This window comes from Dendronephthya gigantea, unplaced genomic scaffold (genome assembly GCF_004324835.1).
Source record: "Dendronephthya gigantea isolate DGI-Jeju-01 unplaced genomic scaffold, DenGig_1.0 000262F, whole genome shotgun sequence".
Classification (NCBI taxonomy): Eukaryota; Metazoa; Cnidaria; class Anthozoa; order Malacalcyonacea; family Nephtheidae; genus Dendronephthya; species Dendronephthya gigantea.
Window position 1 is genome coordinate 110,001 of NW_021163272.1, and position 25,658 is coordinate 135,658.

General features: G+C 35.4%; 1 protein-coding gene across 1 annotated transcript; it reads right to left on the reverse strand.

Annotated features, from left to right (window-relative positions):
- Positions 1-2,318: 2,318 nt before the first annotated feature.
- Positions 2,319-12,956, reverse strand: LOC114541041. The gene is made up of 23 exons (XM_028561033.1): positions 12,919-12,956; positions 12,619-12,815; positions 12,371-12,442; positions 11,479-11,541; positions 11,317-11,397; positions 11,014-11,070; positions 10,178-10,237; positions 9,824-9,871; positions 9,338-9,406; positions 9,042-9,104; positions 8,801-8,956; positions 8,280-8,332; positions 8,077-8,128; positions 7,931-7,975; positions 7,442-7,507; positions 7,088-7,266; positions 6,125-6,929; positions 5,725-5,842; positions 5,052-5,524; positions 4,849-4,899; positions 4,155-4,229; positions 3,685-3,750; positions 2,319-2,482 (listed from the first exon to the last, which is right to left on the reverse strand). Exons 1-23 carry the CDS (start codon positions 12,954-12,956, stop codon positions 2,319-2,321), a joined length of 3,051 nt encoding a protein of 1,016 aa, XP_028416834.1.
- Between the last annotated feature and the right edge of the window lie 12,702 nt (positions 12,957-25,658).

The following is a 25,658-nucleotide window of genomic DNA, read 5'->3' on the forward strand; positions in this document are numbered from 1 at the left end:
AAGACAAATAATGTTTATGCGCCATTTTATAATAGTAGAAATAGTAGATATTATATGAATAAATCAATAAAATACAGTTGGAGATTTTGAACGGGACCTAGTACGATATCAAACGGCAGAGTCAAAGACAAGGTTGACGAACCTGATCGATACAATCCAATGGAGGATAATATGTGTTCGCATTCATGAACTCAAAAATTATGAGATAATATATAAAAAGCTTGTCGCAAGATCTCCATTCCCGTTGGAAAACTAAAGAAGGGATTGTCCTGGACGAATTTAGCGGCTAATCATCTAAGAAATGAAGATTTTTATTCCCACAAGGTACATGTTCAAAGATAATTTTGAATTTTATTGTCAGAGGGTAAATTATAAGTGTCCATAATTTGTGCAATCGGGTATCTGAAGTCTGAACAAAAATTTATCGTCCCTATTGCCAGGTGCATATCACCTACGTTAAAATTACAGCGGAGGGCGGTTGCCTTTCAGTGATCTTTTCCTTTTTTCCGAGCTTGTTGTTGATGTACGTTCCTGACTGTTTGGTCTCGTGGGCAAACAAAATGGCTGCAGTGCCAGCTTTACGAGTACCTATTTTGATAGGCTATATACTATATAGTATAAGCCTCGTTTTACGCTACACTTATGGGCACGGCTAAAATGGGTACTCATGCTCATTTCACAGGTCTGTCTTTGTATAGGTAGCCTGAACTCTAGTAAAAATATAAAATTGGGTACGAGTACCCATTTTGTTGTGCTGTGCCAGTAAATTAAATGTAGTATAAACAGGGGTATAAATACCAATGTCATTCATCAGCCCATTTTGGTATTATTGGAAAGTGAATTGTGTAAGAAAATAAAATAATTGTGCTACTACCAGTACTCTGTTAATTCAAAACCCTGTTTGATATCACAAATGTAATATTTGATCATCAATCTATTAATTGTATATTACTACTGCCTGCATTGCTGTCTTATTTTTTAAATCCAGTCAGTTTATTCACCCAAAATTCATCTCAAGCAGGCAGAATTGTATGGGTTTAGTCATTCGTCTTAAAGTATTTGTGCCAAAACAGAAATAGAGTGACGTATATTATTATGAAAAAGCACAAAACCTATCTGCCATTAATACATAATTCCTAAAAATATACCAATCTATAATTGTTTTCCATGAAAATCAAACTTAAATTTATTGAAATGTAAACTGGGCCTATATATACATCTATTACATAAATCAACTTATGACATTTTTAAAATTTACAATACATTATACAAAATTACATAAACAAAATATTTGTATTGAATCATGCTTTATGGTGTGAAAACCTTAGATTATATTATATATATACATGTGAAAAGTTTGTTTACAGCTTGCACTAAATGCACATTGCATGTTATAACAAACAATCTGAAACAAACTGTGCAAAAATATCTGAACACAACTCAATGTCATAGTTTTCCCTTCTTAGCTTTCATAATAGCACAAGTGAATCAGAAGTATTAATTAATTAATACAGTTACCCAAAAGTTTTATTGCGACTCTTGCACAAACAATTTTTGCTGTCAGGTATGGTGCAGTTGTTTGTGTTATTTTTGTACATCATTAAATCATTGTTTGTCGATGCTTAGAGCAGTCATGTTATATGTAGACAAACATATAACTATCCGACTTGCTGTCTTCATTTAGAACGTGGCTAATGAATTGTTTAGAATCACAACAGAAGAAAATTGCAGCGAACATTTTAGTGAAAATTGTTTGTGCAACAAAATGGCTTTAAACTTAAATGTCTGTTTACAAATTAAGGTCTTACTGTACACTTTCACTAAATATGTCATCAGTTTCAAAGTCACTATATGTTGCAATAGTCCTTCTAAGGTCGTCGCTCCATAATTGTCATTGGAATCACTTTCAAAGTAATCTGAAGAAAAGAGATCCGTTTAATATAAGACATTCTTGTTATGTTGAGGTTATAATTGAAAACATAAAATAATAGAATTGGTTTGACGTCTGCAGATTTACGACTGATTCACACGATGACGTCATTCAGTTTTATCGCTGGCCATTTGTTTCCAGCAAAGACAATGTTTCTTAGTTTTTTAACATTCACGTAGCAACTTCACTTCTATAATTCACGATCAGAATCAGAGCGGCATTAACGAGAATGCTGGTGAAGAATTTGAAATTGCATTCTGGCTAAAATATCATATATAAAGAGGCAAGTTCAACAAGCCGCGTTCTGCTCTGAATAAAATATAAAAGGATTCAAACTTGTTTACTTCTTTTTCACGGTGTAGTTTCTCACATAATCCTTCACGTTTGTTTATGTTCTGTTTTGTACTATCCCGTGATTCTCCTCCAAAAACTTAACACACTCTTTTTTTTTGGGTAGCACTCCATTTTGAATGTGTTTTTGGAATGTTTTCAACGCTGCCTTTCTTTCTGGCGTTGTCCACGTTTTCTTCGCCACCATCTTTCGTTGCTGACCTATATAAATTATAGTAAATTCATTATAGACTGTATGTAATACAAGTTAACATAGTTAGCTATAGACCCTGGTAAGTTAAATTCGTTAATACATGATTATGGAACGGCTGACGGTCTTTCATCTAGTTACGACTTATGAGTGACAAAATTGATTGTTCGTTACATATATATCAGCTTACCCGGTTGATAATTCAAATGTAAAGTCCATAAAAGTATTATGCCACTAATTTCTGCTGATAAGTTATTTTCATTTATTCTCTTTGTAGATCTTGTAATGAATGATCTTTTCCGAGATTTGTGGAAAAAATATTTGTATTGTGTTCAGCATGTTCCGATTTTGTATAAAGACAAAATATATCCGAGACAGGCGCGGAGAGTAAGTACAAATACTGCTCACTATTTCCAAAAGGTTATTTTGTACAGTGCCTTAAGTAACATAATGTGGCAATAATAGCCTCAATTAACTAGGTTTGCCCTTTGCAGAATATAATCTGCCTGATTATGCATGATTTACCCTTCAAAAAATGGTCTGTGCCTTGTGCACAAAAGAAGGCCAAAAAATATCCTTAGCAAGACGTGGGATAGACCAACCTTACTCTATTGCCGAGTCTATAAAACAAATCTTCGCAGCATGCGTTTGCATGGGTATGGACTGTTAGTATATCGTTTTTAATTTGAAACCTCTGAGCATATGACTCTTGACCACGCATTATGATATGTTAATATCCACATTTTTCGGACAAATAAAAAAACTTTAATTCGTGCATGTGTTAACGAGTAAATATATGTGATTTACCATATATGTGATTTACCATATATGTGATTTACCAGATTGGAGGTCCGCATAGGGAAATATTTCCCAAGGTCTCAAAAATAGCTACTATACATATATATGATAAGCATTCATGGACTGCATGCATTCTATGTTTAATATTGTGAGAGTTACGAACTTTTCTGTCGCGAATCGGCTGCATGGTTTTGCTTTGTGCGTTAGATAGCATGTTATTCGAAGACGATAAAGAATTGATAACGATGCAATAGCAGAGGTGAAATTTAATGAGAGCAAATTTACTTAGGCCTGAGTAAGTGTCTGCTTCGTTCCTCAAGTGTTTGTCATTATGTTACAGTCAGTGTGGTTAACCGTTATACAAATTCATGCGTCACTGATGATGCAGAAATTAAAATTTTTGCAACAATCTTACCCGCCTCGAGGGTTCCCCTTTTCTTGTTACAATGTTTTTTAGACTTTTCAGTGGACTTGTTCGTTCCTAGGGTTAAAAAGTTTAAAACTGTCTAGCATTGAAAATTTAAGCCATTGAAAATCCCATACATGGAGATCTTATATGTAATATATATTGATTTTCTGTTTTAGAAAATATTGAACATTGCTTGGCTGAAAACAACCTGGTAAGTCAACTGATGATTTTTTTGCCAATTTACGTGCGCATCATATTGGCTTCAGGCCCTTATATTTTTTCGGATTGGATTTCGGACTTCTTTGTATGTGGGGATAAAGATTGACTGAAATTAATTGCAATTATGCAATGTTTATTTCGCTCATAAAATGGTATTTATAGTAGTTATACTATAAGACAATTGTACCACTTGCTCGCAAAGCGATTTATTGTTTGAGAGCAATTAATGTTAGTAAAAGCCACATATGTAGCCTTACCCTTTTTGGTCGTTGTCCTTTTGCCAGCAGAAGTTAGCGATGGCGATGTTATGTTGCTCTGGGGGAATCGGTTTTCTACAATATATATATATATTGAGATATTTAGTAACATAGAAAGTGCAATTTAGCAATTTTCTGACTTCAGCTTAAAGATTTTGGCCTGAAGAATTTCAGGAATACGTATAAAATATATGCAGTATAACACACGGTTGTTGAAGGCTTTGTTGGGTATATAATATGCTGTTTGAATTAAGCAACTTTACCTGTCGCAATGAACCGAAGGTTGATAAACTTTACTAACGGAGACCCAGAGACAGAGAGAAACGTGCCTTACTAGCGTTCGTATCAACGCGCAAATTCAGTTAAGAAAGTTACGAAGTTTATTTAGATCCGGATGCCGGCTGAAGCTATAACCACTAAGGGTACATGTAGTTGCCTATAGGATTTGCATATAACCTGCCTATATATAGGTTTTGTGTGATGTATTAATGTTCATAAATTGTGTCTCCAAGAGCCTGTTAACTGAAATTGAACAGTTTTATGTCACATACACAATATATATATATATATATATATATATATATATATATATATATATATATATATATATACTGTGTATCACTAACCGCAATATTACAGCACCTGGATCACACCACCACTGGAATTGGTATAACAGTTACTTAGAAATATTTACCTTTATCTAACTCAGACTCGGCATCCTCTTCACTCTGAGTATTGTGAAAGTCTGGAATAAGATAAGAAATTTTAATTCTTCTTCTTCACATATTCTTATCATTACCTATACTAATCAGTTAATGTAAATAATTGTAAGTTGTCTGCCGTATGGCGGCGCTTATTTTGGTGTTTGATGTAATAATTTTATCATTCTGACAATACCTTGAAGTGTAATGTCCCGCAGGTTTTTCCCTTTAAATTCGTGTGCCCTCCCTTCATCGATGGCCATTAAGAGGTTACCAACTACTGCCATCTCAAGTGTGCTTTCTTGCATCCTGTAGAACTCTTTATGGATGTGCACGTCGTGGCCAAGATGAGTTGCCAGCCATCCCAATTCATTTTGATCCATGTCAACGAGCTGCGACACAGTTGCCACATACTTTCGGAGGTTGGTTGAAGTAATCACGTCGGGATTTTTAAGATCAACCATTTTACATGCATGACGTATAACATCGTTCCCTCGTAAAAACTGTTTTGAACTTCCGTCATTCACTGCGAAAACATAGGGATTTTCTTCGTTCACATTCCCATCTTCCCTTGTCCTGTTCAAGACAAGTATGGCAGCTTTTACATCAGGTGTCAGCAACACGGGAACTTTTCTGTTTCGTTTTCCAAGAATTTCCACCATGTCAAACCTAGAGTTTAATTTATTTTAGGATAATACGTCAGGTTATATAATGGGACTATAAGTTTCAACCTTTCTGGACTGTCACCGTTATACTATTATAGGTTTGCCTTGTAATGAAGCGCGTAAGTTGTTTTTCCGGTTTTCTCTACAATTAACATTATGCTGACTTATATAGATAATGAAAATGTAGCTAACTTTATCACGTACCGTTTGCAGAGTTCTCTTTCAGTGGCTGAAAGGGCAGAAACTATTCCCTCGTTGTGAATGTTGCCCCACAAAGGCCTCCCTTGGAAAGCATCGAGTTTCATTCGAGAAGCCTCCCCACCTGTTAACATGAAGTTTATTTGTTTAGTATAGATACATGTAACTTTGAATAATTTAATTATTTATCTGCCAAAGCTTATTTTTTCGCATTTAAAAGAACGCGAAAGTCATTTACCACAAACAAGTACATGTGATATCCAAAAGTAAGAAAGGTGAAAGTATATGTTTTGAACAAGGCAAAAATGATTTTTATTGCCCTGTCCTTTGATAAGATATTATAATATAAAATAATAGCATTGAATAATATCAGTCTCCCAGAACATAAACATGAGCGTTTTGGTACCTCTCCGTTTATTGAACATAATCAGTCTTGCTAAGGCTGAATTAGCAAGTTTCCTCCAATTTTCTTGCATAGGGTTTTTCTTCACATCCTCGCTAAGTTCCAAAATCTGCTCGTTGAGGAAAGTTCGCAGGGCTAGTAGGTCGTTTGTTATTGGCAGGAGTTGTGGCTTGTTGTGTTTTTTAAATGACAAATTATCCAGGGCTTGAGATGTTACTTTGGCGCTCCATTCTCCCTCGTACAGCTCTAGGAACAGATCGACGTCGTTTTTTGCTTCCATGTCTTTTCTTCGCAATGCCTGGCCTTTTACTACATACGCCGCTTTTTTTAAGGCATATCCGCATTTGGCAGCTGTCGACGGGGATTTGAAACGATCCGCACTGGTGTTCGGTGCTCCTGTGTATCCACCAAGATATCTTGCGCTGGCAAGATGGTTATCAAATTGTGCTGGCGTCAAACTCTTCTCAAGCGATAAAGTTGGAACACAACATAACTCTCTAACCTTTATGAGCAATCGGGCAAGAATACGCATTTGTTGTGAAACTTCCACAGCTTTTTCATTGCCGCGTTTCTCTATTAGTGTGGAGCCCACCCTTAGGATTGTTTCATCAGTTCTGACTACAGCGCTGACATCATCCATCGCCATTATTGCCAAGACGTTATCTGATAGTTGTTGACTAGCACCGGATGGAAATTTATTTGCTGCCAACAACAATCTTCCCGCATGCTGCAGCTTCTTGGATTTCATGGTGTGGTTTATTTCTTGAGCGAAAGGACATTTTGGGCAGTGTCGGTATAGATCCTTTTTCTGGAAGAAACCATGACAAAACTGACAGGGCAAGTAATTGGAGGGGTCTTTATCTTCGTTTTCTCCTGGTCTCCGCATTACCTTTAGTTCACCTTCATGAACCTCCAACACTTTCAAGTTGTGGTTAAAATTACCAAGGCGACACAATTTGTCAGTACCAACTGGCGCGTTCTGTCGTTTTTTTCGAGAGCTACAATTTCTGCCACTTCTTTTTCATTTTTATGGACTTGGAAGAGATGTCGACCAAGCTTGCCAAATTCCTTCTCACAAAAGTAGCAGGCATTTTTTTTGTCGTATACTCTTCTTCCATCTTTTTCACTGCTTGACATTATATACACTACATGCAGATAAAAAGAAAGATTGATCAACAAAGAATTTCTTAAAATTTCTTGACTACGGCGCTGACATGACAAGACGTTATCTGACTGGTTGGAAAATTGTAAGGACTTGGACTATGTCTATATAGAGAGGATTGCAAGCATCAATTGACATGCACTATAAAATTAATTTACCTCCAGATTTCTTGATTGCTTCACTAGCGCTGCTGTCAGTTCTTATTAGGGACTTGTCTGTTCCATCTAAGAGATTTGAAAAATATTTTCCGGTAAGGTTAGAACTCATTTTTGAATCACGGATACTCCGTATAGGAGTATCAGGGAGGCATTTCTCGCATTCTTTAGTACCATTTACTCGCCAACCTGCATTGCGCGCTTAGTATTAACAACTTGTTTATCTGGTTAGTCTACTAGCCACCAATTAATCGGCTATTCGTGCATCCGTGAGTCGTTTCATTGAGACGTTTGATTTGTAATAATCTTATAGATTTAGCTAGTTTAAGACATCGTACATTTACTGTCTTAAACAGTTTCTTCAGAATTGCAAGAGATAAATAAGCAATATCCCGATACGACTTATAGCTATGTGGTATTTTTCCCTTGAATATTTCTTAGCGTTTATAGTTTTTATTCCTACAATTTTTATATATAAACTAGCATGTGTACCTTTAAATGCATACTCATCGTCATCTTCAGACTCAGAATCTTTGTCTAAAAAGAAAATATTAAACTTAGGCTTATTAACCGACTACGACGTCTGTGCGAAAAGTATTTTGCCCGATATTTTGCGATACACATGACCTGATGCATACCTTCTTCATCTGTGCTAGGTACATACTCGTCACTGGAACTTTGGCTCTCTTCCTATATAAAATATATTTAGTACTTTTTATGTTGTAATTATAAGTTGCATGCACTCGCTTTCCATTTTTGTACCATATTCTTTTTCTCGTGCATATTTCTAAAATATGAGCTCAAAATAGAAAGGCAAAATGCCCAAAACGCGTTAAAATACCTCAATTTTAGAATTAGGACCTGGGCCAGTTTCGTTTGGATGAAGTAAATTATCTGCAAAATAGAGAGAATAATGCATAATTATATAAACCGACTTCACGTAAGGAACAAATTCGGGCAGGGAATACTAGTTTATTAAAACAAATTAAATTGACAAGGAATAGCTAGGTTAACCTTACAAATAGTTGTATAATGCGATATTCAGCATTGAGTGCAAAATTCTCAAAAATTCTATTTTTGTTGTTAATTTCATTTTTTTTAATTAACTATTATTATGCTACTCAAGTCAGAATGTTCTTTGCGCGTGTCCTATTTATGATATGGTAAGCGATCGGAGTGAATGTCCTGTGATATTAAATATGCAGCACTTGTCTCTTGTTGTTCTTTGTTCTGTCTTTAAACCAAGGATTTTTTGTCAAAAGGTATATAATTGATATATAAGTGCTAGAGCGAATATAAATTGGATAAACCTAAAGGAATTTTACCGAATGGAATTTTTTCAATTAACTCACGTTCACTCACCCGTATTCTGGCATTTGAAACACCTTACTTCTTGCCCATAGCCTTCTGGCCCTATTCCAACACCGCAAAATACATGGACAGCACGATGACATGATGCGCACATATGTGCCCCCGATACCTCCCCAAAGCAAACATGGCACTGATCATCTGTTATATCTAAAGTTTGAAATTACATGTATACTACGAAGTGCAAAATGTCAGATTGTTTATCTTTTTTAGTCAAGTTACAACGTTTACTTACTGGTAATCTGCATGGAATGATCATCGATCTCCATGGAAACTATAGTAGATTCATTATGGTGTTCTACATGTACGTAAACATTTATATTATATATTTATATATTGAATTATATGAATTATGTACATTACCTTGTACCAGCTAATCACATGCACTGATGTACCGCGTAAGAATAATTGCTTACACTATTGAATGTATATACTCCGAATATATTCAATTCCCGTGGTGTAACGTTGATGCAATAATCTTTGCTAAAGAGGAATATATAACTATAATTTATATTCTTGTATATAACTTACTCTGCTGGATTTGTCCATCAATTTCCATGGAAAATTCTGCACCGGTAGCAGAGTTGTCTTTTTCTTGTTCTATATTATTATATAAGCATAAACTTTTTAATGTATGATACATATTCCTAAAGGAAAACATTTTATAAATAACAATATAACGTATATCTTAGAATTAAACCGTTACCATAAGCTTTCGATCAAACAATACGTGTAACGTAATTTTTTAATGCCATATTGTGAATTGGCAGCATGCAGATATATAAGTTATAGTTGATGTGCCGTTATATTTCATATGTATCTTGTATAGAAATGCATATAATCACATTTGGATTTCATGGGATATCATGGGATTTCAATCAGATTACACAACATATGCAATTCTAATTAGATTTTGAGTATCTATCTATATATCTATCTGCGGCCAACGTTTTTGCAAACGGGTGTATATATATATATATATTAATCTTGACTGGTTTAAAACTTGTTGAGACCTACCAATGACACTTTCCTTTAATTTCTCTTGTTTATCAATCACTGACAGTGCTTTATAATTGTGCAAAAGTAATGACAGTGTCATTATAAGTTTATTTTTTCATTATAAGTTTATTTTTTGGTATACGAGACAAATATCAAGGGAAAATAGAGTGGCTACTTTTTGCGGATTCGTGAACAATGATATTGTGCACAAGACACAAATATGGCTGCATTTATTTTTTCGCGTTTTCCTGTGAATATAGCTATTTAGCTATGCATGACTGCCACTCATTTCTGGCTTCAGCTAAGGTGGCTACAAATTCCCCTTAAAAACAAATGTTTATAGAATGCATTAAATGTACACTTTTTACTTACATGTAATCTGAGCGTAGTCATCTATTTCGTTGGAAACTGTCGCATCGTCATTTTCTTGTTCTACATATATGAAGGTAAACTTCAATGAAAATACACAACTACTAAGGCTAACCAGAGGTCACACTATATAGACGGGAGTTATAATCAAAAGGTAACGGGTGCTATAATTTACGTTAATTTTTGTGGACATACATGATGGACCTTTCATAATTAAAATCGGTTTGTTTTGTTAAAAACTTTAAGCCTCTTCAAGTTGGTCATTCGAGGTAAAGCAGACATACTAATGTGAATGCACGAATATTTGGATCATTTTCTCGTTAAGCTGTGCATGCAGTATACATGCAGCTATACTTTGTTTTTAAATATTAAACTGATTTCTTTTTTTTCATTAGTTTATTTTGCCTCGTCAATTAAGTAGCCGTAGCTGTTCAGAGTTAAGAGAACGTTACATTTATATCATTTTTCTGGAAGAAATATTTTCACATCCAGTTTATATTCAGGGCATGGCCGACGGATTTCTTTTGTAAGTGTTACAAAAGAAATCCATCGGACAGAAATAGATATCTGAATAAACAGCCTCGCCCTCCGATTCTCGTTCTAGCTACGCCCCTCTTCACATCTATATACAGTGGCGTAGCCAGCCTGACGATTTAGTCATGCTACGCAAATTTTATATTATTATCATTATTCATTTCCTTAGAAATTCATTGTTTTCACAGTCAATGAACACCAAAATATTAGCATAGCATGACTAAATTGTCGGGCTCGCTACGCCACGGCATATATACCTGTCCGAGAATGTATATTATAACGTACACTAAATTTACAACACTTACTGGCAACCAGGACATGATTGTCTGTTTCCAAGGCGACAGACTCGTCATGGGTGTAGGCTTCGTTACATAGTTATAAAAATATTTCAAATGAGCACCCAACAATTAACAACAACTAAATGTCACCTCTGCATGAAATCTCTATGGCTAACAGCAATGGCTTGCTTTTTTATCAACTTATCTGATATTGCTTAGTTTTACTGCATGCATGAAAGTAGCTGCTGCCCTTGTTTTATTTTTTTATATATTCCTCAGATACAGGTTAAGAAAAGTTTCAATTGTGAAATTACATGAGCAATCACATACGTGTAATGACATAATCCTCCAAATGCCTTTGTGGAAACACAGGCGTGACACACGAAATATTACTCTGGTTGTTCGCTTGGCCTGCAACGTAGAAAAATTTATTAATGCTACTTTAACTGCATCTAGGCGTAAATGTCGTGCATTAAACTAACAACTACTTACTAGTAACTTGAGCATGATCATCAATAACCATGGATCCGAGGGGAGTGTCCTCATTTTGTTGGTCTACAAATCAGCGTATTTTCAATAAGCTTTTACAGAAACTAAAAGTCTTGTACCAGGCAATGTTCGTTATAGCAGGCACGCCGAAACATCGATAATTGGGGAGGCATATATTCATATATATTCGAGTTCTGCATTATTGCTTTCTTTTGAAATTGATTGTTTTTACGGTCTGTGAACTTGAATATATGAATATATATGCCCCCCCCCAATTATCGTCTTTTATCGATCTTCCGGCGTCCTCTGCGTTATAGTTTATACTCACTGAATGCTACTTAAAAACAGTTCATTGCATTGTTTTATTATCGAAATATGAATATTATAATAATGATATTTTGCAATATTGAGTTTGACTATAATCTTCTATTAGATAACGTTACTACAAGATTTTACAGTACCCCGATATGAAAATAACGCCCTAAGGCACAAGGACAAACCATGGGTGCTCTATGTGAACTGGGACTATAACTTGGTGGTCACCTTTGAAGCCAATTAGGAACCATGGTGCCATGAAGTCTATTTTCATTTTTTGCCTTCACGGCTGGCGATCGGTGCATGACGTAGCCAGAACATTAGTTGGGGGGGGGCATATTCATATATTCACGATACGCAGGATTAATTTCTTTTCAAATCAATCGTCTTTACAGTCTTCTAACATGAATATATATGAATATATGCCCCCAATTAATGATGCTGGCTACGCCACTGCTGGCAATCGCACCGAAAAAGAATAGAAAGGGACTCTGGTGCTCAATTCGGCTTCAAATTGGCTTCAAAGATGCATGTTTGCTAAGTAAATATAAACTCTATCTTTTCAGTTATTCTAACCAACCTTTGGCACTTTCATTTGCCTTCTCTGCGATCGTTAGCCCTGTGAATTTTTCTCGTTTGTGTTTTAATCGGTCTGTAGGGTATAATGGTTAATTAGAATTATAATAATTTGAATCCAGTGGTCAATTTTTAAAAAAGTATAAGTTTTCTTCAGACCGTATAAAATGGTTTGTCAAGTTTGCTAAGTTTGTCATTCATTTCGGTTGAGCTATAAAAGACATGCAAGTTTAATTTATGTCATTTATATACCCTTTTGAATTCGCCATGGAAGGTCCTTCACACCGTAATCGTAGCGTAACTCTTCGTTTTTACATAGATCCCTCTTAGCATAAATTGCCAAGTGAGGTTGACTATTAATGATGAGTCTTTTCATCAGACAATTCGCCACTCTTGCCTCGGCATCATTAACCAGTCTTCCAAGTCCGTCTGAATAAGTTGCATCGACACTGTAATATAATTTTAGTTAATATACATAAGAGTCCATAGTTGGAATTTTGTGTGTATATAAAACTCGTTTATAGTAACACGCATTTCAACCCGCAATTGTACCAACTGCTGCTAAGGCGTATCAATGCATCAGAATTCATAAAGATATCATGCAGTGAAACAAAAACTAAACAATTGTATAAGTTCATTGAAGATTGATTAATTTTCAACTTGGACATCTATAGTTCAAAGTACTATAATTGTGCTTGTGCATCTGAGGCATTTACCGTGCATAACAACAATGGAAGTTTTTTGGAAGAAAAAAATTATTATCCTGCCCGAAATGATTGCACTAGTTGAAAGACTGAATTTTCAAATAAAATGACCTTATTTCGACCTTTCAGGAGAATTTGTTTATAGAAGCGACATTCTTCGGCTCCAGGCCGCGTAGGTGTAGCACTTTCAAAAAGAAACACCTAAGCCTGAATTTAAAACAGTCACAGCAAACATGACGATCGAGCCAATGTAGTAATTTAGGTTCAACGAAATAGCACGTACAATACTCATTGTTTAAAAATATATTTCAAGCAAATTATTCAAACACTTAGTAAGGGCTGCCTTCCACTGTCTCGTTTTTTTACGCGCAGAAAAATTTAAATGCTTCCAAATTTTGATTATATTTAACACATGGATCAACAATTGCATACTAAAATATACGGAAAACTAGGTTCTTTCGATATATTCATCTGGCTTTATGACATATATAAGGATTTAGACTTTTACGTGCGTGTACGTGCGTATGAAAATCGCGTAAGTGAAAAGCAGTCCTAAATGTTGAAGCAGTGCTTGGATGGACGTTATTAGCCTGAACATACCACAATGAGGCATTTCCTTGTTGGAAAAAGAAAAGAAAGCTTCCAAGGTCGTCAGGGTAATTCTTCTCTCTAATGTAACCTTCCTCTTGAGAAATTAATTCCCCTTTGTATTCTAGAAGGAAATCCCCTTTGGAGAATGTTTTTGTGGTAAAAACTCCTCGACCTGAAAAATGGAATAATAAAATGGAAAAATAGAATGACTTGATAATTATATGTATAAAGTTTATGATATAAGCGTAGCTGGCAATTGCTATATGGGCCGGTCTGCCGGTCAAGAAAATTAAATTATACTGATTTAGTACCGATATCATCATCGATGTATCTTTCCTCGAGGTGTTCTTCGTCTTTAGGTAGGGAGAATTGTCCTTTTCTCTATAAGATATAAAATGCCCTCTTAATATTAGGCTGCAGTAATCGCAAATGCGGCGCGCTCATTTTGGGGTGGTGCTCAATCTGGGGCGGTATAGGATATTAAACGGTTGCAAGAAAATATGGGTTGTGTGTTCGAGTAGTAAAAACGAGTGAGCGCATGGAATGAGTGAGATTTTTTTTTGACAAGAGAACATATGAAAAATCCATATCTTCCAGCGAATGTTCCGTTTATTATGGACAAAAATGAGAAGAAACTCAATAAATTATTAATAATAAAACAAAACAAAGCTGTAAAACAAAAAACACCCATTACATATTTTTTTTATTTTTCACTGGTGAAATATGGAAAATATGAGTGTTATACGGTAGAACACCCATGCATGTCAATATAATATAAATACTTTTACTTTAAACGCTACCTTGTTTCTGCGTGTTGATCACATTCCTTGGTCGTCTGACATGGTTGGTCGTTTGGCAAGTTCTTCACAAAAACACCAAAGGCAAATGGAGTTTTAAATTAGAAAATTTTGGGAAATGGAGTTTCTAAATTAGAAAACGTCAACTTAGCGATTCTAAGTTATAGAAATAACATGCTACCAAAGTTAACAGAAATGTTTACTAGGACAAATTCGATACTTCATTTAACATTACCTAATCAATTAAAAATAAATGGAAAATTTGCCTACAGGGGAGTTGTGGCTTGGAATGACCTCCGCTGCAGTTTAATCATCGAAAATTGTTCGTATATATATATATATATATATATATATATATATATATATATATATATATATATATATATATATATATATGCATGATCTCTAACTTCCAAATTAGCTAAGTAGCGAATATAGACTATATATATGAATATTGCAGTTCAATTTCCATTAATACTATTTTATATAGTTTATGAGATAAAATATAGTACATTTTTCAACTGAAAAATAAAGTCAATTAAATGAAAAGTAAATAACGCCTTAATCAGCTCCCACATGCGCTTGACCTATAGATAATTTGCGACGAATGAATATACGCGGTGACAACTGCTTCGGTGATTATAGCACTGTATTTTATTCATTTTGCAAATGCACGATAAAAACAAACCTTTAACGAAATACTTTGAGTAAATAAATATTTGAAACTGAACGAATAAATGTTCGTTTTTTGCTTGAAACACACATGAAAAATGGAAATATAGAATGTTCTATAGTTGAAAGCTTCGAATTCGAATATCCAATATATAATATAAAACTTCTAATAGACAAATTCGTTGGAGCATTTATTATATATGTTTATATGCAAGTGTTTATATGAAAGGTTTTACACTCACCGCCTCGGTTGGTAGGTGGGGGACATCCTGTTTACCAAAGAGGATAACCCTATAGTGCATGGTAGGGACAACGTTTATCCATGTAAACACCTTGTCTCGGCCTCCGGGACTAACTTTTCCTACCGGTGCCTGCGCAAAAACTAGGGGATAGTAAACGCTTGGTAAAGTTGTCCCTATACCCTTGATCATGTACAGCCCTTAGTGCTACGAAATGGAGGGGGTGTTTCCAATTAATAGAAAACATATTTTTCATTTTTTTTTACTTTTGGAAACTTATGACGGATTTGCTAATTAAAACAATTTTTATGGCTTTGCCGTTTTGGTTTTTTTTTAAACAGAATAGCTATATACAGGGTGTCCCAAAAAAATGTCCCCTCTATTGAAATCAAGCCTTTGTTCGAATCTGATTGCCTTAATATTATGATAAACCCAATTGAAAGCAAGACGCTTTATTTGAATGCCTCAACCTAATAAATATGCTATTTACACACTACTGCGTTGATCATGCATTCAAATTCCAACAAAAGCTTCATTTCAATAGCGGGGACTTTTTTTTGGGACACCCTGTATAGCTACCTATAAATTTGCCAAATGATGATAAATTGTTTGGGCCAAATGATCATAAAATGATCATAAATCATTTGGAAAAATGTAGTTTTTCCTTCAATAATGCTGGTGGTATAACTAAAACCCTGTCTTTCGATTTTTTACGTGATGAGCAACATGCAGTCCGCCCGTGCAAATTCTACTAGTATATATATATATATATATATAATATTATATATAATATATAATATATAATATATATATATATATATATATATATATATATATAATATATAATATATAATATATAATATATAATATATAATATATATATATAATATAATATATAATATATAATAAAGATTATTAAAGAGTATATCCTTTTTTCGGCATACTGTAAGATTTAATTAATCAAAGTTAACGGGCGATTTTAAAGCGATTCAAAAAACCACTATCCGGAGGATAGCGCTTTACAACCGGCCTTGGAAGTCTTCGATAGTTTCGTTTTATATAATTTTTACCTAAATTAAACCAGTGATTAAACTGTTGCTTATTTCAACCGCTGCGAGTGTTAGCATTGTATGACTGTCAATCACAATGCATGTGTAATAAGTAACTAGCTTTTTCTTAAACACACTTTTGAGTTGAGGATTTTCACCTTGTTGAAGCATTTGATGAAAATTATATGCGTGTAATGTGGTTTAGTGCGCTTGTACATAGTTATAACGTGATTCGGTATTCTTAATCTCGCATGGGCTGTGTCTGTACACTTGCACACGAAAATATATTCCCTTTTCATGCGTTCTTTGTTTCAGAGTGAAATGTCCATGATTGCATCAGCGAATTTGCCATTAAAACTTGCGTCGGATTTCTTAATTGGTGACATTTATTTTTAGTCCGTCTACGCGGCATGCCCTATACATTGGAATTCTGCGCGTACAGCTGAATTATATACATTGCAGCCGGTTTGCATTCCCAAATTCTGTGGTGTAGGCGCCTTTCAATGACTGAAAGTGAAAAGCAATGTGTTCATGCACGGTTTTCATTTATAGTCGCTGCCGGGTTTCTCGATCAGAAGTATTCGGATTGGTAAATTTTCCGATGCACATTATGTTCCATTGTGCATGGCAGCAATATAGGTAATAAACATTGGCGGTGTATAACTGCATGAATGTAAAATGATGAATGCCAAAAATAGGCTGGATTTATATTGCAATTATATACACTCGCATGTGCATGTCAAGATTGATTCGCGCCAAAAATTTGAAAGTGGCGCGAATTATAGAATTCAAAAAATGGCGCGAATAGAATTTAAAAACGGCGCGAATAGAATTTAAAAACGGCGCGCTTATATAGCTATAATGGCGCAGTGTATACATGAGTAATTGAATATATTTGAAGTTATATGTACCAATTCATATAGCATATGAAATTTTTACTCTAGATGGTTGTTATAATTAATAGCTAATTCTGATATCGAAAGGAGGGAATAAATGTTTCGCTACGATTTGAACATGCTACATATAAATGCAAGATATAAGATGTAAGTTGAATTGGTGTCCGTCACAAAGACATATCGTAACATATGCAAAGGAAAGATGTATTGATTGAAACATTTGTATTCCAATGGTTATGATTCGATTTATTGAAAATTCCAGTACGGTCAATCGATTAGCAATTGGGATAGTTCAGTGTTAATACAATGCAAATTTGCTGGTAAACTCGTATCATATCGTTCTTAAAGTTCTTCTATTTTCCATACCTTATCTAGCTGATTTCCCTCTTCAAATCTTTCTTAACGTTTCGTTTTGAACGTTTATCTGTTTCTTCTGCAGGCTTTTCTTCTGTCTGTCTTCTAGCGTTGCTGGTTGCAAGTGCGCTTGGAAATGGTGATCGCGCAGTTTTTAATGCACCATTGCTGTAATACGATATTTCTAGTTAGTCATTTGGCGCCAAAAAAGTGCGCCAATTACTCATTCAAATAGTAATCCTCGGATAGAGGCCTCTAAACGTCGCAGTAAAATTTGAGACAAGAAACATTGTAAGGCAACATGCATGACAAGTAATGATATATCGTACAAGTGATTTAAAAAATGTTGAATAGCTCTGCTGTATCCTTTAGTGTAAATAGATATTCACGAGTTAACATGAGGTCTCCTATTTTAATACCGGTATTATTATGACTAATTTGGCTCACTTAAAACGCATGTTGCATTTATTTTTTTAATGTTTAACGGTGAATTTATCGTGCATGCAAATATAATTACAGAACAAGACAAGAACATGCAATAGTTGGCTAATACTAAGTTCTAGGATCTTATTCTATTTCTTACTGGGAATAAAACGGTAAAAAATTTTAGAAAATGATTCTCAGTTTTAAGACAAATACATTGTTTTATTTTTTTCAGGCAAAGGAATATTTCATTACCTAAGAACAACCACAGTTCTCTGCTCATTTTGCTGTGGGGAGTCTGCATCACCAATAACGAAGGGCGAGTATTTAGAGGTGAGAGACAAGTAGCGTTAGGAAAAAATATCTTTGAATAAAAGTTATGTTACGCGGTGCAATTTTTCTTGCAACTTGCATTGCAATTCTACTTTTAAGGATGTAAATTAGTGAAGAGTCTTAAATTAGTAAGTGTAAGAAACGCCACGAAGTGTAATAAAGACAAAAGTTCGGTAGTTGCCAAATTTACATCTCTCAAAAGAAGAATTGCATTGCAAGTTGCAAGAAAAATTGCACCATGCATGTAACATGGCCTTAACATCATGTGTGGATTTTCCGTGAGCCTGCATGAATTCACAGTAGTCGTAATTCGTAGGCTACCTATGCATGGTATTCTTATGCGGCAGACAAAGCATTAACCCACTTGTTAATATTGTTATTCGACCTATCGTTAACAGAGATCCCGAAATTCTACTAGATACTCAATCGTGCATTATTAGTTATAAGTATACTTAATACTTGTTAAATTCTTGAATAATTAATGAAGTTCATACCCAACCAAATTTTGTGAATTAGGTCATATCACACGCTGTATACACCATACAATTAAGATGAAAAATACAACCACTAGTGTGTGGAACTGATTTGCATATTTATTAAAGCATCTCAAAGCAGCAATGAAATGGGCATTTGAAAATTTGTAAGCATGGGAGTATAGCGTAAATTAATTAGTTTTCTTTTACGGTTTAAAAGTTTCTTTTGTCCTCCTATCAGGGGAGTAACTATATAAAACGATAATTGGGGGCAGGTGAATATTCAATGTAAGCTATTGCACTTACAAAAGAAATCCGTCGGCTATATAAATTTTCACCCCACCCCCAATTAACGTTCTAATTGCGCCACTGCCTCCATGCACCATGCATGTGTATATTAGCTATTATGATAAACCCAATTGAAAGCAAGACGCTTTATTTGAATGCCTCAACCTAATAACTATGCTATTTACACACTATTGCGTTGATCATGCATTCAAATCAACAAAGGCTTCATTTCAATAGGGGGGACTTTTTTTTTGACTCACCCTGTATATCTACTTATTGATATTAGTTTCACTACATGTATTTGTCACTTTTTATTGTAGAATGTCTGTCAAGAAAAGTAAATTAAAGCCGTTGTCTATGGTAATGCCTCCATATTGTCAGGAAAGCAATTTACTGACGCTGTCAACAGAACACTGAGTTCATTGGTTTTTGTCATTTCCATACAACTCAATCCAAGGAGAATTTTCGTCTTCCCAGAAGCGGCATGCGCCAGGCAGAGTATAAACAACATTTATAAATGATGAGTTGCCAAACTGGTCACAGTTACTGTTTTCGGCAGAGACTTTAACGTAGAGAGACTCGTGTTCTTTGATGCTGATCCGGTGTCGTCGGCGTAAATGATCTGAGATTCTTGAAACTGGAATATTGTAATATCGACAGCCAGGTACATGGCAGGTTCTTCTTGCGTGACGGTCAGCTGAGGATTTTGTGCAAGTCCTTCTTATGGCACTTGGGGTTTGGTATTTTTGATGCTGCGCCATGGTAATAGACGGATGAACTCTTTTAAGATGCCTGTCAAGTCGTTTAAAGAACAATCCATGTTGTGTACAGCCCTCCACTCGACAAACGCCGCTCTGAGGCATGCTGTGTTACAGTATTGCTTGTGTTTATTATTAATGGTGATTATTCGTTCAATGTTTTGCAAGATGTATAGCTGTCTATCATATGACTCAGAATTCAAATCGACGAACGTTTTGGCGGGCTTTGTTTGTAAATTTTCCCGCGCCTTATTGTGGTCATTAAAATTCCTTTTCTGATATAGAATTACAAATCTGATGTTCAATCATTTAAATTTTTTTGCAACAAAACATTCCAGAAAGCATTCCAAAGTTGATGAAATTGCAAAATCAAGTTTCTGTCATATTTCTGTCAGTATCATCAAATTTATGACATACCTGTGGTCTGATACGTTTCACGAGATGTACAGAATGTCCGCAAAAAAGAAGCCTTTTCAAGTTTTGTCAGAGTTTGAATGCTTTATCATTATGCCAAACAATTGCAGCTGTTGTGTAAAAATTGGAAAACTGAACCATAGACCTTACCATATAGTGATCAGGCGCGTTGAATTTCGAGCCAAAGCTTGATGGGGTCAGGGTTTCCACAATATTGACAACCACAAGGGAGGGAGGGATCTGTGTTAGTAAGATATATTATGCAATCTTTTCAAAAGTTCTTTATTGCTTTTTTTTTGTCATTTCTATCTCCCTATGAGGACGGTCATATGCAAAAAGTTGTGGATGGGGTACATTTTTCCTGTAACATATAGCTGTGATATTTTCTACCAGTACACTTATTTTATTGCATTATACTCTAAAGGCAGAAATAAATCAACGCAGCTTTTGGCGGGCTCTCTTCATACATTTTCCCAAGCCGAATTTGGTAGTCCAGATTGCTCTACTAATATGTTCGGAATTACAAAAGGCTCTCCTTCAATGTTAATTGCCAAGGAGCATTCCAAAGGTGGAAAATTTGAAATCAAGTATTTCTGTCAACATCACCATATTTACGAGTCAAGGTTATAGTGGACATACCAAATCTAAAGCATGGGGTATATAATAGAAGATTTATTATTGTTTTTTGTGGCTTGCATGCATGCGAGTCACTGTTTGTCAGAATAAAGATAATAATTTATTCTCGAATCTGCCGTTTTAAATACCTCGTAAAATTCGTCGTAAATATTCTCTTTCACTGGCTCAGAGCATTTTTTGTTTTACATTCATAAAATTGTAGTTATAAAACCTAGCATTACTATCCCAAAAATCAGACCAACAGTGATTTGTAACAACCTATGCATGTGATGCAAAAAGTGCCCTAATTGTGCTCCCATATGTGGGAGACGAAACATGCAAGGTAAATTTCACCACACATATATCTTCAGTTGTAAGCGTTCGCCTAATAAGAGTGTCGACAGAAAGATTAATTATATACCTAATTAAAATTTTTTCATCACTCGGAGTTTCATCTGCTGCGCTTACACAGTACAACTTAAACAGGGAAAAGCGGGCACGTTTGTTTTCTCAATCAAATTCTGAAATGGAGGACTTGAAAAATCAGTTCTGTGATTCGTGATTTTCATCGCATTTAGAATTGACCGTGTCTCGCACGCTCGGTGACGGTTTGATGAGAAACCTGCTGGGCAGAATTACTTGTGTTAATATGACCTTCAGAATGACATTGTGAACCCCACATAGGATGTGCACGGATCAGCCTTCAGTTTTGGTCAGAAATATTGATTATTCATTATATACGAATATTTGGGTTGATTTGAAGTTTTATGAGTTGGGCAATATCCTTGTATTAAGAGTACTCAGTTCGTTCACATTCAATGCAATGTTTCCTCGGTATAGATTGTCGATATAAAACATGCATGCAGTACGGAATTGGTCAATGTTTAATTAAATTGGTATGCGTATATATAACATTCTTTGTTCGGTCCTTACCCGCGTCCATGGATAATCAAATGCAACACTGTCTTTCTAAGGTAGATGGTCCTGAAGCCATAAAAGATTTCTCAACCCTACTCAGATGTTAATTTCCTCTTCCAAACAGCGTTTTCATTTCGCGGAGATGAAATCTGGTTATTCCACATTCCGAGTTTCGTCGCAATCCTAAGTTGGCCCGGTTTGTCACAACACATATATTTATCCGAACAACACCATGCATACACTTGAGTCTTTTCAACTGTACAACTTTGAAGCATTTATTCAATTTTAAAAGTTCGGCAAGCAGTCAAGTACATCAGAAATCATGCTTACAGATTTTGTTTATAAGAAAAGGGCAATCTTTTTGTGTTGAGAATACTTTGCATATTCAAGGCTATTGACTAGTATTGTAACTTCCCAGGGCCTGTGACATTTTTTCAGTGCAGGACCCCTAATCTTTCCTCTCCGGCCCAGCGAAGCAAATTTGCAACTCCCTGCGATCGGTTAAAAAATTATTGAAATAAATTGAGATGTTTATCATAATTCCAAAAATTGCCTTTCCTTTAAAGGTTTAAAAATCAAAACGTGCATAATGTACATGTACATCAATTGGAACTGTCACTGGACACATGCAGTTTTAACGATATTTTACTTTTGCGTCCTTCTGGCTTTTAGTACAACTGAGTCATGCGCGGCCTTGAGTAGATGCTCTTCTGCCATATGGGAAATCCGTATTATCATTTCCAATAGCGGCGGAATATGAGTTATATTGGCGGAGGGGGGGGGGTTGTGTACCGGGCTAAAACCCAATTTGCAAAAGAGAATCGCCGCCTCTTGTAAATTCCGTTCCCTCATTTACGTTCACGTTTTGCCCCTGACAAGTCCATTTCGGCAATTCTGAATGGAATTTATCCTTTATATAGAGTCTTTAAAATATATTATGAAAGCGCTTTTTCTAAACATCCAGGCCCAGGGGTAATTATATCTGAAATATTGCAGGGGCTTAGGTCTCCCCTGACACTTCTTTTCTCGGTGTTAAAAATTTTAATTGATGAAAAGTCATGTTTAAGATATTATATCTAGTTCTAGTAATATTCATAATAATTTTTGTTCATTTGTTACACAGTCTGCAGAAAATTTTACACCTTCGAACCTCTTCAGGAAAACAGACACTCTAAAAGCATATATGGACATTTAGCCGGAAAGTTTGAAAACTGTTCATTCCGCTTTCCGAGTTTCCGTCGCCATCCTAAGTTGGCCTGGTTTGCCACAACAATTTTTACATTCATGGCATGCGATCAGTGATCTCTAAATCTTAATTTGCAAAACTTTGACATCAATTGTGAAGTACTTCTAGTACATATAAAAGCTTTTCGCAGGATAAGTTCATGAAGATTTTGCGATAATTTTCTGTTTGAAATCGCAAATATTTTAGTTCTATTTGATGACTAATTATGTATGAATTGGCGTATGACCTATACTTATGACCTATACTATAGCATAGTATAGGTCATAAGACTAATTACATATTGACTGGCATATACTATAGCTATATACTTAGTTTTACTGCTATATAATTTATGGAATACGGTTAAATCAGTAAATTGAAACAATCGCACACTTGCTATGTAAAATAGGGAAAGGAACCGGAATCTTTTGTATTTGCCACACAATTTGAAGACTACTCAGACTCCGGATTACTCAGACAGTATACAACTTGTGTCGATGAAAAACACGCAAATAATTTGCTGCACGCCTAAACAATTTGCCGTAATTCCACACACATCAACTTATATGCTTTTAACAGAACGATGAAATGTTCTGCCAGCGACGTAATATCACCTTGGCCTGATTCAGTGCCAAAACTGTGGGCCGTGTTTTAAACAAACACTTAAGTATGAAACTGATAATTACTAGCGTAGTCTGCAAAAATATTAAAGCCTGGCGTCTCTACAATGTTTTTCAGAATAGCTTATAATAATTGTACGGTATAGTCGCTATAAAGTAAAGCCAGTCCGCGACTCCGCGTGGACGTTTTGTAAAAAACCTCAGTCTTTTGACTAACGAATCCGTAAAGGTAACTTGCTATAGTACGCCTTTATGTCACATTGTTTTTTAACTCCACCTTTGTTTAACCTAGAGAATTTCCACGATTTAAATTCACTTGCAAGGGTACAAGGTTTAGACGGTTATAGCTATTATATGCGTCGGCGCGTCTTATATATAATTATTGACTGAAATATATTCAGTCAATAATTCTTTATTTATTAATTTATTAAAAAGTCTTTATTTATTAATTATTACGAGTTTGCCGGCAGCATGGGATTTAATGTTCTTGGTGTATATTAAATTAAAATTGTGCATGCTGTAGTATAGCTATCCAGGAATAAATCTGATATTCTACTCAGCTTACTACATTTTTAGACATGACCGGGCCCATTTCACATTCACGTCCTGCAATTCAGACGAATTCCGCAATCCGCCACACCGCCACAAGTTGGCCTGATTTGCCACAACATACTTGAGCTTAAAAAATAATCATATTGGCGTTAACTTTATAGAGGACAGGAATGTGTATACTGATAATGTTATTGCGTTTGTACAATTTTTTTGTTAACAATTAAGCTGCTCATTTTAGCAAATCGGTTGTTATGGGGGGGCTAGTAAAGTAATAGATTAAAATCATAATATTCTTGTACGTTTGCATGTTGACATCAAATAAGTAAATTAGCTTGTAGGTACACCACGTAAGTATTTAATACTGCAAAGCTTTCAGTCCGTTAACCCGGGCCTTCATCAGTGCAATTATACCTGAAAACCAGGGAGCAGCGTGGCAGCGTCTTCAAACAACTTAGCATCAAATGTGGTATAACAACTGCCTAAAATACTAAAAATAGACAAAACACTTCTCGACGTTTCAACCTAAAGCAGTTTTCCACCAGCGATATTTTTTCCGTTACCGTCCGCTTCACCCACGCGGGCGAAGCGGCTTTTGAAATTCTGCATATGCGACCGTGACCGGCCTGAAAAACAAAGCGCGCTTCGCCCGCGCGGGCGGAGCGAACGTAATGGAGAATCGCCTTAAAGCCCTAATTCCACGGGCTAAATTTTCAAGCGAAATGCGAAATATTTCGCCTGCTTCTTTTGAATTGTGAGCAATGAAGCAGAATTAATTTATTCAAGTGGTCGAAATTCAAAAGAAACAGGCGAAATATTTCGCATTTCGCCGAGAAAAACCGCCCGTGGAATTAGGGCCTGATTCCACGTGCGCTTTTTCTCGGCGAAATGCGAAATATTTCGCCAATTTCTTTTGAATTGTGACCACTGGAATACATTACTTCTGCTTGATTGCTCACAATTCAAAAGGAGCAAGCGAAATATTTCGCATTTCGCTTAAAAATTTCGCCCGTGGAATCTGGGCTTTAGGCCCTAAGGCGGATTTCCACTTACAGCGAAATCCTTCGCTAGCGAAATATTTGCATATTTTCTTTTGAATTGAGAACAGTCAAGTCGCACTAATTTATTCATGCTGTTAAAATTCAAAAGAAAATTTGCAAATATTTTGCTAGCGAACGATTTCGCTATATGTGGAAATCCGCCTTTAGTATGAAATAAATAGGGGAGAATACATGTTTTGTAGGGGGGCAAAACACGCGATCAAAATGGGCCAATAGAAAACAAAAAATCAAGACAAATTGGAATACATTACATTGCCGAAGAGACGCCTGGTTGTGGGCTGAAAATAGCCCGCAATGTGGGAAGCCTGATCAG